We start from the raw sequence: 15,314 nt of genomic DNA on the forward strand, positions 1-15,314 counted from the left end.
TCGCTAATTCTCCTTTTCAGTCATCTGTCATGCAGTTGCTTGAGCACAATCGAAATTACTGAGCTTCGCAGTGTGCTAGGGCATTGGAGCTCTTTATTTGTATTGGCTGTCATTTAAAAGAATAGGCATATTGTCCAGCAAGAAGTATCTTCTAGGCTTTCTTATTAAGCATGTCATGCAATATTAAACTGTGGTGTAATAACGTAGTTATCTCCGTGTGATGTAAGTTATTCAAAATAGAAACCATTGTAAAAGTTCATTAATTTACAACTTCTGTTCCCTTTTTCCTCCATTTTATGTTTGTGTAAAAAACATTAGATTTTGGATAATGCTTAAATATTTTTGGCATCATTCTGATGAACCAATCACTAATGACTTTAACTGTTCCATAATCACTAAATTACTCGAACTGTGAGAGAGTTATATGGGCATGTGGTGATATAATTTAACCTTCTGAATATCTGACCTGTGGAAAATAAGCAAATAAAACACAGAAAGAAAGCATGAGGTAGTAAGAAAAACGCCATTATGGCTGTAAGCTCTGGGCCAATGTTGTGGCCTTGAGCCTGTTAATTGGGAAAAGCTATAGAATGAGGCACAGGTTCTGAGAATTTATAGTACTCAGAGAGAGTGGTATTCCACATGAGAGAAAGGAGCACTTAGGATAGGCTCTGCATGGAAATAGTTACACCCCTGGCATAAGTAAGAGACTTTCAGACTGACTACAGCCTGCAAGAGGTTGATTGGTAGGGTTTTTAGGCCTACGTCACTCGGTGAACTAGGAAAACTTGAAGATAAATTTTCAGCTATACCGAGGGGAGTCGCAGGTTCTGGACAGGAAAACGGCATAAGAGTTTGTCTGCCACATCCAGTGGGGCTCATGTGTGCTCCAAGGAACTGGGTTGGCTTGCCAGAGTAAGTCTGATGGGACGTGCTGGTCACTGAAGAAACAGTGCAAGGTAGCTGTGTATCCTCTCCCCACGACACAGAAAGAGGAGTCAAGGTAGCACAATTTGAGTCTCTGTAGTCTCTGAGTCTCTGAGTCTACAGTTGAGTAACTGTAGGCAGAACTGATGATCAGTCTCAGACAAGGAGAATGAACAGAGAATGGAAATAGAAAACCCAGTTGACACAGGCAATTGTATTAATAGAGGCTTCCCTGGCCAAAGAGGATCAGCCATGAGGGTTAGAGTAGGCTGCTATACTCACACAGAGCCTACTCATTCAGGTGCAGTACCGCAAATGCTGTTGCTTCACACAAATATCAACAAACCTGCTCTCTCCCAGACCTTCAGTCTCAGACACATATGCCTCACCTCATTCTCTCTGCTCGGCTAGGTCTTCTTCCTTGGCTGTGTGTGTTGGATGGATTACTCAGACACTACATGGAACACGGGAGATACGGCCTCCTGCCCAATTATACTGCTCTAACTCTAGCTCAGACTGACTCCTTAGCTGTTTCTGCTCTAGAGAAGTAGAGTGTTGGATTATAAAACTGCCCACAGCTGTCGCTTGTTAGATTACAAAGTTTCTATAGCTGTAGTTGCTTAGCATCCAATGCTTCTCTGATGAGAGGTTTTATATCCATGTCAATCACACCCCACATTTTGTCACTCGTTACCAAACACGTATACCAAACATAGGCTAAATTAAACTCATTACAACTACAACAGCTGTTGGTACTTTGTAATCTAACAATTTTACCAATTACCAATCTTATCCTTCACCACAGATAAATCTACATACTGTACAAAGAGTAGAGGTCCTGATGACTTCTAGAGGCAGGTCCACTGGAACTAAATGCTAGCTACTGTTGGCCTGCCACAGTGTGCAACCTGTTGTGAAGCATGAGTTATACTGTAGATTTTATTTCTTGCAGTGATGATAACAGATGCTACTAGCATGTGGCTTTCATAGAAAAACCCTAGTGATGATGAATAAACTTGTCAGCATGATTAATTTATATAAGCTCCATCTATTTAATTTCATCCTTCGTATATATGATGTACTGTGCATTTTATCTCTTTTTATTTTTAAATTTTATTTTACACAGTCATTTTTGTCTAATATTTCCCTGATGTTTTTTGTAAATTATTGTAGCAGTAAATTATGACTATTAGATGACAGTTTAAGACCAAGTATGAGCAATTATGGATTCAGTCTTTTAATGGTACATAGGCTAAATTATTACTTTAAAAAAAGTGTTAGTTTTCTTTTTCACATTATTAAAATATAGACAATTCTAACTTAGAAATTAATTTTAAATCGGTAACTACAGATTGATAGATAGAAACATTATATCCCTGTTGAAGATTTTACTGTTTTTATCTGGTACCTTAATTTCAAGCTCTGTCTTGTATGGGTAAAATCCAACAACAAAAAAATGTGTGCCTGTGGCCTTCATATAATGATGACATCTTGGTTTCATTTTTTACCATGAATCAGAGCTATTTTCTAGTCTGTTCTCATAATATGTACAAATACTAACAGATGTGTCACCACTTGCACTTCAAGCCAAACCTACTGTAGTTATCTGTATTAATCTGTAACATCCATTTTAAAGCAATGTAAATTTTATTCGCTGGTTTTAAAAAATCATAGTACATTTCTAAATAATGTAATAAAGAAGGACTGTGACCTTTCAGGAACTTCTGTGCTGAGTCCTACTGAGAAAATCACATTACAATTTCATTTCCTAGAGCACAGCTGCAAGACTGTATTGCATGGGTACATATATTGCATTTGAGATGCTAACAGGTTTTAGAAAGGATTTTGTATTTGAATTAGATTTGATTATGTCATACAATATTTGCAGGATATGATCAAAGCATTTCATTCTCTTCTTTACCTTGCAGATGGTTCCCTCCATTTATTGTTGTGATTTCTCTACCACAATGTTTAAGAGATCGTTGTTAATAATAAAATTATCTTAACTGTATCATATTTCAACATCTAAACCTTGAAGATAAACAGAAGAATTCATGACAAGAATATACACACAAACAGTAGGTTTATTCCATGCTGAAAAGAGAAGAAAGAAAACACAAGGTTTCACAAAACCTTGTGTTTTCTTTCTTCTCTTTTCAGCATGGAATAAACCTATTTCTTGTTCCTTGGCAGCCTTTGCATGCTGATGCAGCTGCCCACCTGAACTACATACAAATAGAAGACAATTAGCTACAATCCAGATGTGGTCAGAACTGACTACTGTATAGTTCTGTTCCAAGCAAACACCTTAGGATAGGCTATTCCACCTATCATGTTTGTATGGTTGCTACAGCAGCTCATTGATCTTAGGATCTTATCAAGTTATAAGTTGAATAGTCACTATGATCTAGGATCAAAACATTGGTCTACCAGCTTGTTCACCCCCCACCACCTTTTCCGTAGAAAGTGTCGATCTGTTCTGAATCTTTGTTTGATTTCCTTATAAATAAACTTGTTCCACATGATTTTTTTAACGTTTTTTTATGTATATAAAGCAGCCCACAAGGCTAGAATTCCTAAACACCTTTCCTGTTTGTGAAAAATTAAATTATGCCCCCTTGAAAACAATACTTAAGAGATTTTGTTCCTTTAACTTATCTGTGTATGATATTTCATTTCGTTCCATAAGTATTTTGGCTGCTCTGCTGTGAACTGTTTCTATGAGAGTGTTAATTGTCTGTTTATCTATCGATTCATAATAAAATAGTTTTTCGTTTTGAACTTGGATTTTCAGGGCAGCAATGGAGATGCAGGTTTGGATGCCTCCCCAGGACTTCCAGGACAGAAAGGGGAAAAGGTTTGCAAATACAGGTTTCTGCTTTGGAATACATTTCTCATTTCAAAATTTAAGAGACTGGAAAACTTGACTAGGTCTCTAAATAGACACATTTCTCTACCTTCAGAAGAGTAATAGCCAAAATCTTTAGAAGAAAACGTTTTACATTATTAGGTACAGTATGGTAAGGTGTTTCATTTAGTAAAATAAAAAAAAATCCATACACATTGGTAAGCTTACTATTTTATTCAAAACCTTAATATACAAACTGAAGACTGCTAAGATTATTATTAGTTTAGTAACAATAAATGTGAGCAAAAGATAAAGAAATAAATTGAAATTCTGTATGTTGAGTGCATTAAGATTTACAGTATCCCAATGAACTCGTATTCAATATTCGGCGGAAACACCTTTTGCAACAAATACAGCCACAAGTCTTTCATGATAAATCTCTACCAATTTTGCATACCTGCTTGGTGCAATTTTGGCCTGTTCACTTTGGCAGATCTGCTCACTTATTCTCATGTTTCTTGCTAAACAGCAGTTTATAAGTTCCACAGTATGTAAATAGGACATACTTTGATTCAAGTCAGACTTTGGCATTATGTTTTGCCCTGCTGTAAACTAAATTTTTGTGTCAGTTTTAGGACAAAACTGCAGCAGATTTTCCTCTTCAGAACTACGGTATTTTCTGTATAGCAAGTTTCAAAGTCCCTATTGATGAGAAGTAGAATTATAACATAATATTGCTGCCACCATACTTGATAGCAGAGAATTGTTGAATTGGTGCCGAACTGTCAGGTTTGCGTCAGATGTAATGCTTTGCATTTAGACCAACAGGTTCCAGTTTTGTCATGCCAGACCGCAAAGCCTTTAGCTTCATGTTTGCAGTATCATGTAGGTGCTTCATTGATACTCCCATGCAGGATTTGACATATTTTTTTCAGTTTTATGATTGGCTTCACCATGCTTAAAAGATATTAAGGATCAACCTAAAAGAACTTACAATAATGACTTTTCCATTTTTCTTTCTTTTTGTACTGTATACTATATACTACTGACTACAACTGCAAAGTGTCCTGACTGTAAGCTTTAAAGCGGTAAAATGTGAAAACTAAACAAGTCTGAATATTTTTCCTGTCACTGTAGTCCAATTGTTTTTGGTGTTAAGGGACAGAGTAATTATGTCAGTGATTTCTGAGTAGGTTATGCACGATCAGTAACACAATACAATCAATAAATATTTGTCTGGAGATTTCAGAATCAAGTTTGGTTTAGAATTAACATATGGATGTCCTTAAAATGCTAACTTTAAAACAGGTTTATTGAAGATGGTATTGGATTATGTTATCTGATTGTATTATATTAATTTATTGTACTGCCCTAGTTTCTATTTGTTTTTCTTTTCCTGAAATACTTTTATTATTTTATTATTATTTATTAACAGTCCAATTTCTTAACACCCTTGTTAAGAAATTAATTTACAGTTACTGTTAAAACTGTACTAAAATAGATATCAACTATTCTCCAAGAGTCACAATTTTGGAATTCCAAAAAACTAAAAAATAAGACGGAAGCAGCATTACCCCCTTAGAGCACGATATTGTCAGATCTTAGAAGCTTGGAAAGAATGGGTCTAGTTGGCACTGGGGCTTTTGACGTCTAAGGAAAGGTGACCTCAAAAGAAAGGTTTCTGCTTAATGTGCTGTTGTTGGACCAGGAGATGGTAATCTTCTCTCTGAAGCTGAATTGTCAAAAAACAGTGGCTCAGTTTGGTGACAAGGGACATTGTTGTAGTAGGTGCTGTCCTTTGAATGACATGTTAAACTGAGGTGTCCTGACTATTTGGCCACTAAAGATCCCAGGACACTATGAGAGATAATTACCTCTGTGTCCTTGGTAATGCTACTCTCAGCCAGCACAATGAGGCCTTTGTAAAGCTCCCCCTTAATTCAGTAAAGCAATTATTACATTATATTTAAATCTGATATTTGGGGTATTTAATCTTCTTATTTAACTATCCAATAGCAGCTCATATTGTTGAAGTGAAACATGCCATCTCCCCTTTTCTTCACGTGAGCACTGAAAAGATTGACATCTCTAGGACAGGCGGTGACATTAAGGTTTGTGTTTGTCGAAACATAGACAAACCTTAATGAATAAAATGTTTTGGAATGTAGAGAGTGTGTTCGGTTGATTCCAGTATATTCTTGCCTATTAGTTTCTAACATGCATGAATGGAGTCATGCAAATATTGAGTAAATTATGGTAATTTAATTTAATTTTATGGTAAGTTAAAATGTACATAACAGATTTCAGCAACTCTTCAAGACAGCCAGCTCAACCGCTGTCTGGTAACATATGCGTTGTTATTTTCTTTTATAGATAAGGCATATTTAATGATGGGATATTGTCTTGCTTTCTATGCAGGGGTCCACAGGGTTTCCTGGATTCCCTGGTTTCAAAGGCTCTGCTTGCCTGCCTGGAAAAGATGGAGCAACAGGACTCTCTGGGCCACCAGGGGAAAAGGGTGAACCAGGCCCCAAGGTAAAAACAGTTATCTCACTCAAGTTAGCAATGTTTTTTTTCTTTTATTACAGATAGGGACCCCAAACCATAATGTTCATATTTATGATGTCACTTTCTCTATGACGCAGTTACAGTAGGTCAGGATGTGTGTACACACATGGATGACAAAAGGGCCGATATATGAGAGAATGTTGTATTTGTATTTACATTCCAGTGTAAAATGGTGAACTTGACTACACATTGAAACACTCGTGAAAATATTATTTCTGAACTAAAATGGCAGTGGACATTGTGTGGTGTTTTTACAGCATCCCCCTAAATAAAAAAAATTAATAAACACCACACAAAAGTATGGCTCCCTCTAGTGTCCTTGGTCATCTATGCTAGTGAGGGAAATTTAAAAGGAAGTAATGTGTCTTTGGTTTGTTTAATTTGAGTGGGTAGAGCAGCAGCAAGACCAAATAGAACAAAGAGAAACTGTTGGTTATTTGGAATTTATTGGTCATATAGTTCCAGATTTTTAGACAGTTTACATTAAATTTAAAGGGCTCAAATTTTCAGCTGTGACAAAGTAAACATTTCAGCAGCTTACAGTGTGACAATACTGTACACAGGTTTTGTTACACGTTACCCGCTGTAATAGAAACTAAATGATTTCCATCAAACGCAAAAGCTACTTTACCCACAAGAGGAATTTGAAAAAAAAGTTTATTTGCATTTTCCAGTTCCTCGAGCAATATATTGCACATCAATTAATTTTACAAAACTGCTAACTTTATTCCAAACTGGACAAATGAACCAAAAACCCACGTGTTCTTAAGGACATAGGAGGTTGCTGTTACAAACACTGTGGCAAAGCCCTGTTTAAATATGAGTTCAGAGTACAAAATTCTCCACTTGACCAGTCCATTATGTATCATATAGGAAAGGTGATGGGAATACTCAAGCATTACTTATCCTCAGTTCCACATTAAAGTTCAACCCACAAAATTAAGGTATTCAAGAACCCACTGTAAATGTTCTCCTTTGTTCAGTAATATCTCCCACTAAGACAATAAAACAAACTAATAAACACTCACTCTGAGCTGGCAACTCTTGGATACATCATGTCCACTGTTTAATATTCCACACAGGCATTGCAAATAATCAAATAACCCTTTTATTGGACCTTGTGATGAGAAAGCAGAAGAGGATTATATTGCAACATCTCCTCATTTCCTCATCTCTGGCCTTTAAACTTGGTGATCTCTCCATTGCGCTCACCCTGCGGTCCATGTGTGTCCTAATGCCCCAGTATAGTGACGGGGACACTATATTGTAAACAGGCGCCGTCCTTCGGATGAGACGTAAAACCGAGGTCCTGACTCTCTGTGGTCATTAAAAATCCCAGGGCGTTTCTCGGAAAAGAGTAGGGGTGTAACCCTGGTGTCCTGGCCAAATTTCCCATTGGTCCTTACCAATCATGGCCTCCTAATAATCCCCCTCTATGAATTGACTACATTACTCCCCACTGATAGCTGATGTGTGGTGAGCGTTCTGGCGCACTATGGCTGCCGTCGCATCATCCAGGTGGGGCTGCACATTGGTGGTGGTGGAGGGGAGTCCCCATTACCTGTACAGCGCTTTGAGTGGAGTGTCCGGAAAAGCGCTATATAAGTGTAAGCAATTATTATTATTATTGCCTCTTCCTAAGTCAGGACAGGAGTTGCTTTCTCTTTTGTTCTCAACCAAGCAGCTCTTCAGCATCAACCTCTCCACAGATAACAAACATTTTCCAGCACTTACCATAATGTCTGGTCTTCCAGTTCTACTGACATTGTCACTCCTCTATAGAACTCCAGGACATCTGTGGGTGTTTAGTCTCCCATTCCACCCTCTTCTGCCCCATTTCTTTTCCATAATCCCCACTAACTCTGCTCTCTTCCCCCTCCTTCTCTCCATTTCCAGTAGACCATCCAACCCTTTGCACAACCCAGGCAGCCATGGCAATGCGTTTTCACCACCTTTACCCCCTCTGCTGATGTCCAACTGTACGGTGTTGGCCCTCAGCTCCTCCCTCTCCACTCCTACAGTCTTTGTCTGCAGCCTCTTAAGTGCACCGGACACCTACTTGTCCTCATGGTCATTGCCTAAACCAATGTTTTTCTTCAGCATTATCAATTAAAGAATGGTGCTGATATTTTTATTTCTTCTTTAAGAAGAAGAACATGGGGGATTTCCAATTGTAAACTTCAGCAAGTGATAACTTACTACTGGTTGCTATTTATTTTGAATTTACAATTGCTTCCATTTCGTAGCTCTTGCCTTCTAGGCAGGATCAATTAAAAAGTCTACAATAAACATCTGAATTTAGTCTTTTTAATAACAAATTAAGTCAATGAAGTAATATAAAATCTACCAAATCTCAATTTCTACTTCCTGAAACTGTTCAAATACAATCACTGAATCTGTAGTTAATGTAGTTATTGGATAGCCTTTTTAGGTAATGAATAATTCCTTGCATTTGTATTCAATATATCGTTTCATCTTTAAAAGTCTCCTAGAGGCTTTACAAATACAAGGGTACCTGAGTGATGGCTTCCTTTCTGTGAGTGATGGCTTCCTTTCTGTGTACTCTCAAAGTACACAGCAGACCAGATGGAGAAATGAGAAATTTCTTCGTCAGGTCAATTAAGGGGGAACTTTAAATACACCAGATTAAGTAAACCCACAGAGGATACCAGAATTAAGAGCCCTCTTGTTAAAAACTGTCACGAGATCTTTAATGACCAAAGAGTCAGCACCTTGGTTTTAACATCTCATCTGTAGGATGGCACCAGTCCACCAAATCCACTTGCAGTAGCAATTTGAATATCCTTAGAGATCTTCCATCCCAATACCGAGCAAGCCCATCCTTGCTTAAACAAGATCTGATGAGATTAGGCTCTAGGCTATTTTTTTGTGGACATGATAGGTGTTACAGTATGTTACTTCCACTCAGAGTGTTTGTCTTTTGTTTTACATTTGTCATATGCAACTCTGCACTAAGGGGTTATGACAAAAAGTTAACGTGAATTAAAGTTTGAATTTAAGGAGATCCCACTCTTTTTATCAAAAACATGTTACGCTAGGCTAGGTAAGTGATAATAAACCTAGCACAAGAGGTCTAAATATAACTGCGTAGGAGGCAGCTGTAATAGTTAATGTGCTGAAGGCAATCCATTTCTAATTTGATGGAAATATGCAGATTCAAAAGGGACTTTGTGCTAATTCTCTTTTTAACCACGATAGTAATTTCCTTGATGTTAATCTGGATGGATTTTTTAATGAGAAAGTAGTTCTAATTCATGTGCTTTTCTTTATACATCAAAAATTCAACCAGATAATGCCTTGGAGCTTTAAATCTTTTTTGAATAACAATGAAATGTGAATTATTCTAAATATGGAGTTATTTCTGACCACCTTTTTATGCATTTCATGCATTTTCAAACTATTGTTGTCTTATTTTCTAGTGTAAACAGTAACAGTAAACAGTAAGTTTAAATAGCTGTGTGAGGCAATCAAAATAAACTATATATTATGACTTTTTTTGTAAAGACTTATGTCTACTGTGTATAGTACTGTACATTGCTCAGCTATAATAGTGTATATTGAGTTATGGAGTCAAACATTCAATTACAATTTTTCTTAAACATATGTAAAGTAATATGTAAGATAGCATACACAATAAAAGGTGTATAAAATACAGTACAAATGAAATGAGCATGAAAAGAAATGTTACACTATTTATGAATGTATGTTTTTGGATATTAAAGGTTTTTGGCATTATTTTGGTGACTCTTGTAGGAATACTAAATAACTTCACTAGTGATTGAAACAGGTGAAATGAAGTTACTTAATATGTTGAATGTCAAATAGGGTTTGGGTACCGCTTATGGAAAACTTATTGCAGTATGCCATGGTACACGTGCAAGTACCGCGATACGTACTGCAGTATGCCGCAAACTATTTTGCATGTTTATATATGGAGACTCTCTCATAGTTTGATTTCATGATTAGTAAAGCATATTGAGTTGTATACAAAATAAAGTAATGAAAATCATGTTGTTTTGTTGTTTTCATTGGAAGCAAAGAACTAGAAATAACACTGAACAGTGTAACAGAACAGTTTAACAATATGCAGATGTTTGTCAGTCATTAAATGATTAAATCTTTTATCACAAGATAATGAAGGTTAATTTTGCTTAACATGGCAAGATAATGTAAAATTCAAAATATGACAGGTGTTTGTAAATTGTAACATTTTTGCTTTATAATGAGTAAAGGTGACATTCACTACCTTATGAAACATGTTTAGCATGTTTGATTGGGCTTGGCTATTTCATCTAAAACTTCAAAGAATCCTCAAAACTTGTTTAAAACATTGCTGAGACAAGACATTCTGTATTGACTTAAACAGCTTTAGACAATCTAACTTGGAAACAAGAAAAAAATCAAAGCATGTCTAATGGTAGTAATGGAATTAAAAACATGATCAAGACTTGACTTCCTTCCCGACTAGAGTTCCAGTAGAATCAGAAAAACTAGAAAAAACAGCACATGTTCAGTGGGTCATTGAAAATATGTAACATGTACCATTAATAACATTATTTATTTGATTATAATTTTCTCTGATTCTCCGTAAAAAATATGGGTACTCTTAGAAATTAGAATTGCCTCAGCAAGACAACTCTAAGGAATAACCTTATGTTTTTCAGGAGAAATAAGAAAAATATTCCCGGTGTTATCATCAAATTCTCCCCAGTTCAGATTATTTCTGCAGGATTTTCGAAATCACGTCATATTTCTAAATTTACTAGCCAATGACATGCGGGAAATACCTTTAGAGTGACCTTTTTTACCCACCCTTTTAAAGTTAACGACATTTCTATCGCAGTAATTTTGTTCTTTATGTCAAATTTGATTTTATGAATGTAAACTGTAGAAAATCAGCCGTAAAATCGAAAAAATAAAACCGCTGACGGAAATTGCTGGAAATTACCGAGCGTACCGGTATGGTCTTAAACGTACCACGATACGTACAGCGTGAGTAAAGAACCGCAGTTTACCGGTGTACCGGTTTTACCCGCACCTCTAATGTCAAACGTGGTGAAAGTGAAGAAATAAAAAAGATACGTAACAATATATCTAACTCCTCATAAAGTAGTGGCACAACTAAGGAAACAGAAAAGTAACAACAGGTAGGAATTTCCCCTACGAACAAGACATATTCAGCCTTTCTGATGGACCCATGGTTAACATCTTTGAGGTACTCAACACCCATATTGTTCCCGGTGTACGGAACAATGTGCGCTTCTGGAAAAGGCTTTTGCTTTTGTGTGTAATACAGGGTGAGAGAGGCAGAAGAGGAAGAGGTAAACCTTGTCAACGAGGACCTCCTGGTACCCCCGGAAAAAGTGGAGAAAATGTAAGAACAAGAAGAGTTATTAAGAATTCAGTGCATTAATTCCCCGTAACAAGGTGTACCTAAAATGAATTCCACATGTAATCCAGCTTTTTAAATCTTACCATGGAAACACCAATAGAAAATAGACAAAAAAAACTGCTCAATGAGGGTATGTAAATGTATTCTCCCCCTACCTATTTATTTACCCAACTATTTATGTATCACATACTGTTGTGATTTTATGTGACTCCTATGTTTTGCTTGCTTTTTTTACTTCTGTGGGAGCAGCCAAAGACAAATTTCCACAGCAGTGGACAGTAAAGCATCTAAAGTAAAGTAAAGCTGTACACTAAATATTTAGTTTACTAGTAGGGTTACATATACACTATATGTTAAATTCCTAATAACTAAGATGGTTTGACCTCTACTTGTATGGACCATAAAGTACAGCTAGCACTTGTGTCACTGTTACAAAGTGACTAAAAGTTAATACATAGCTCAAAATTCCCTTTTAGCCACATTAACCTTTGTTCCAATTAGCAGATTCTCATGGTTTCTTATGTCATTTATTCTTGATATGAATGATTCTGTGGCAACATTTTGGGAATAACTAACAAAAAACCTCTGGTAATTTCTGTTTTGTATGACTAATATACTATAGTTGTTAAGTGCTTTGAGTTTAAAATAGAAATTACTATACGATAAGGACATTTTGTATTTACTCATGGCTGCTGTGCCACTAGCTATCTTTATTGAATATCTTGCAGGGTGAGGTGGGCTCAGAGGGATCTAAAGGGGAAAAGGGGGATCCTGGACTCACAGTAAGTGCACCCTCAAACCACCAGCTCTAGATGACATGTGGCAGGTTCACTGCCCTTGTACACAACCTGAATTTCTTTACAACCCGATGAAAGAAATGTAATAATGTCCTTGTATTTTATGAGAATGTGCAAACACTTATTCTAAGATGGCACTTATGTGAAGCAGTTATGAAGTCTCCAGTTGACCAGAATATATTGGCTAAATCAAACTGCCTCATTACTGAAATAACTTCTGCAACATTTTTGATTGAACACATCAATTCTTTGTTGTAATACACATTCATATGTGAATGTGTATGTTGATTAGCCAAGAAAGATTGCATACAAAACCACAGTATATTGTACTCCAAGAGTAATGCTTAATATTTGCTCATTTTCTATGGCTAAGTCTATGGCATAGTCATTCAAATCATATTCAGTAGTTTGGATAATTGGCTTCGAGATTTCAATTAAGTCTCTTAAGATTAGTGTAAAATAAATATGCATGCTGTTCACTTTGTCAATTTTTAAGAGTCCTATTTTCTGACAACACATTAATAGCTGAGGAGGCTAACATCAAATAACAAAACACATTTAGTTAAACACAAGAGAAGTGAAGGTTAATTTGTTATACGAAGATTTGTAAATTACTCTATGATACAGTACTTATCCATGCTTGACAAAGACAGACTTATAACCTGTGGTAAAAAAATATTTTACTAATACTAACAGTAATTATTAAAACTATTTAAATCACATTTCTTTACACTATTATTTTTTTCATTGCTTTTTTGGAGAGGTTATGCAAGACCACTCTTATAAAATAATGTGACATGGCTCCTGTTAGTGTACTGAACTTTAAAAAAAAAAATTAATTGCATTCATAACAGAAGGTCAGCAGAAAGACCACTGTAACTGTGTCCAAGTCAATAGTGATCATTTGCTTACCAGGATACTGTATCAATATATACCTGATACTTCATTATTCAAGCATTCCTCTACTTGGTTTACAGTGGGGAGCCACTTGGCCAGACTCTCGTCCCTCAAGACAAGCAAGATAATGCCCATCATGTCTTTACTCTGCATGCCAATGGCACAAATGCAACACTCAGTGCAACCATATCTCCTGAATACATTATTGGGTAGCACAAAAAAGATGAAAAGAGGTTTTGAAATCCACTGTTTTTTTAGTTCAAAACTACAGCCATGCATGAAAATACTGTGAAATTAATGATTAGAACAAGATGCATAGTGATACTAACAATATTAAAATCCCTAACAATATTGAATCAATTTGGTCTAGGTGGAAGACGTTAAAGAGGTCATCATAAAAGAGCTGAGTGAAAAATGTGGTAAGTGGTGCTAGAGGTAAGGTAAGGGCTAGATTACAAAGTGTTAATAAATTGGCAGTATTGAATGCCAAGCACAGATCTACTACTGTATACATATTTGAATTAGTCCTCAAATATGTCTTGATTATATGCTTTAAAGATTACAGTAATTATAGTTTTAAGGATATAAATCTCAGGGATTCTCAAAGCACAAGGATACTGTTAGGGATTTAAATGTTTCACTGAGTTGTAAAACTCTACAACTCTGTAGAACACATTTGTAGCACGCACTTCTAAGTATTCATTAAATAAATACTATCAAATGTACACACACATATTAGACTATCCTAAAAATATGAGGAAATGGAATATTCCATAGGATAGCACAGTACTGCAGTGGTTAGTATTTCTGCCTCACAGCACTGGGGCTCTGGGTTCTATTCTGAACCTAGGGTGTTATCTGCATGGAGTTTATTCTCCCTGTGTTTGCACGGGTTTCCTTCAAGTAATCCGGTTTCCTCCCGCAGTCCAAAGACATCCTGGTAGGTTAACTGGCTTGGTCCTAGTGTGTGCATATCTGTGTTTGTGTCTTGGTGTGCTCTGCAATGGACTGGTGTCCCATCCAAGATGTATCATGCCTTGTGCCTGTTGAATGCCAGGATAGGCCACAGCTCCCCCGAGACCTTAAATTGGATGAAGTGGTTAGAAAATGGATGGATGGCATGTTACATAAGAAAGATCTGTCCTCCTGTCCATCAGGGTGGGACCTGCCCAGAATGTGGTATGTCCCATCATTCCTGAAGACTGTGAAGTAGAAGCAGAATAAGCCTCACCCACTGGGAGAAAACAGGTTGGAGGTGATGTCACAGGAAGCAAGGCTGTTGATGTGCTGTGTATTTGGAACATTGCTGAAGGCAACTGCAGACTTGATTCATGTGTCCATTCAGACAGTCTTCATAGAGTGATTGTAGGTCTTAAACAGCACCAATCTTGGGCACAAGTAGTAACTTTATTGTAGTGTACATATAAAGAAAAGTATCAATGAGAGTGTGACTGCATTTAAGAATGTTATGTACAAAGTCATTTAGATTTTTTCATAAATGTTACATATTGCCGTGTGCAGTACAGAGCAACACTTTAAAAGTTTCTTTCTACTGTAGATGATCATGTAGTGATCATGAATGTCTTGAAGATATTCTTCTGAAACCCGTGTGTTTAAAACACAGTCTTTTCCCTTAGCTAACTAATAACCAAGATCAGCAAGCTGTTCTAAAAAGAGCCTAACTTTGCATGAGGGAAGAGGTTATATACTTTATAAGACTATTAAAATTGCATTAATAGCAGTACATTAAATCTGGCTCAGTTATTAATTGAAGCGATTGCATCTTTGAGTTTGGGAAACCTAATCATTTTGTTGAGAACAATAGGAAGATATTACATAATTGTAATACTTTTAGTTAGACACA

The 15,314-nt window shown here is 36.4% G+C and overlaps 1 protein-coding gene across 4 annotated transcripts in view; it reads left to right on the forward strand.

The window, feature by feature from the left end:
* col7a1l (collagen type VII alpha 1-like) overlaps positions 1 to 15,314 on the forward strand; it is a 156,546-nt gene that overhangs the window by 133,788 nt on the left and 7,444 nt on the right. For 3 of the 4 annotated variants that reach the window (XM_088645415.1, XM_088645416.1, XM_088645417.1), the window contains 5 exons: positions 3,722 to 3,784; positions 6,194 to 6,310; positions 11,661 to 11,738; positions 12,485 to 12,538; positions 13,821 to 13,869. In XM_088645415.1, the coding sequence (XP_088501541.1) occupies positions 3,722 to 3,784; positions 6,194 to 6,310; positions 11,661 to 11,738; positions 12,485 to 12,538; positions 13,821 to 13,869 (361 nt within the window). Of the gene's footprint in view, positions 1 to 3,721; positions 3,785 to 6,193; positions 6,311 to 8,239; positions 8,667 to 11,660; positions 11,739 to 12,484; positions 12,539 to 13,820; positions 13,870 to 15,314 lie in introns of those variants that run through there. The other variant, XM_088645418.1, reaches the window with a different exon arrangement.

The sequence above is a fragment of the Lepisosteus platostomus genome, chromosome 9 (genome assembly GCF_059453375.1).
Source record: "Lepisosteus platostomus isolate fLepPlt1 chromosome 9, fLepPlt1.hap1, whole genome shotgun sequence".
NCBI classification, from domain to species: domain Eukaryota; kingdom Metazoa; phylum Chordata; class Actinopteri; order Semionotiformes; family Lepisosteidae; genus Lepisosteus; species Lepisosteus platostomus.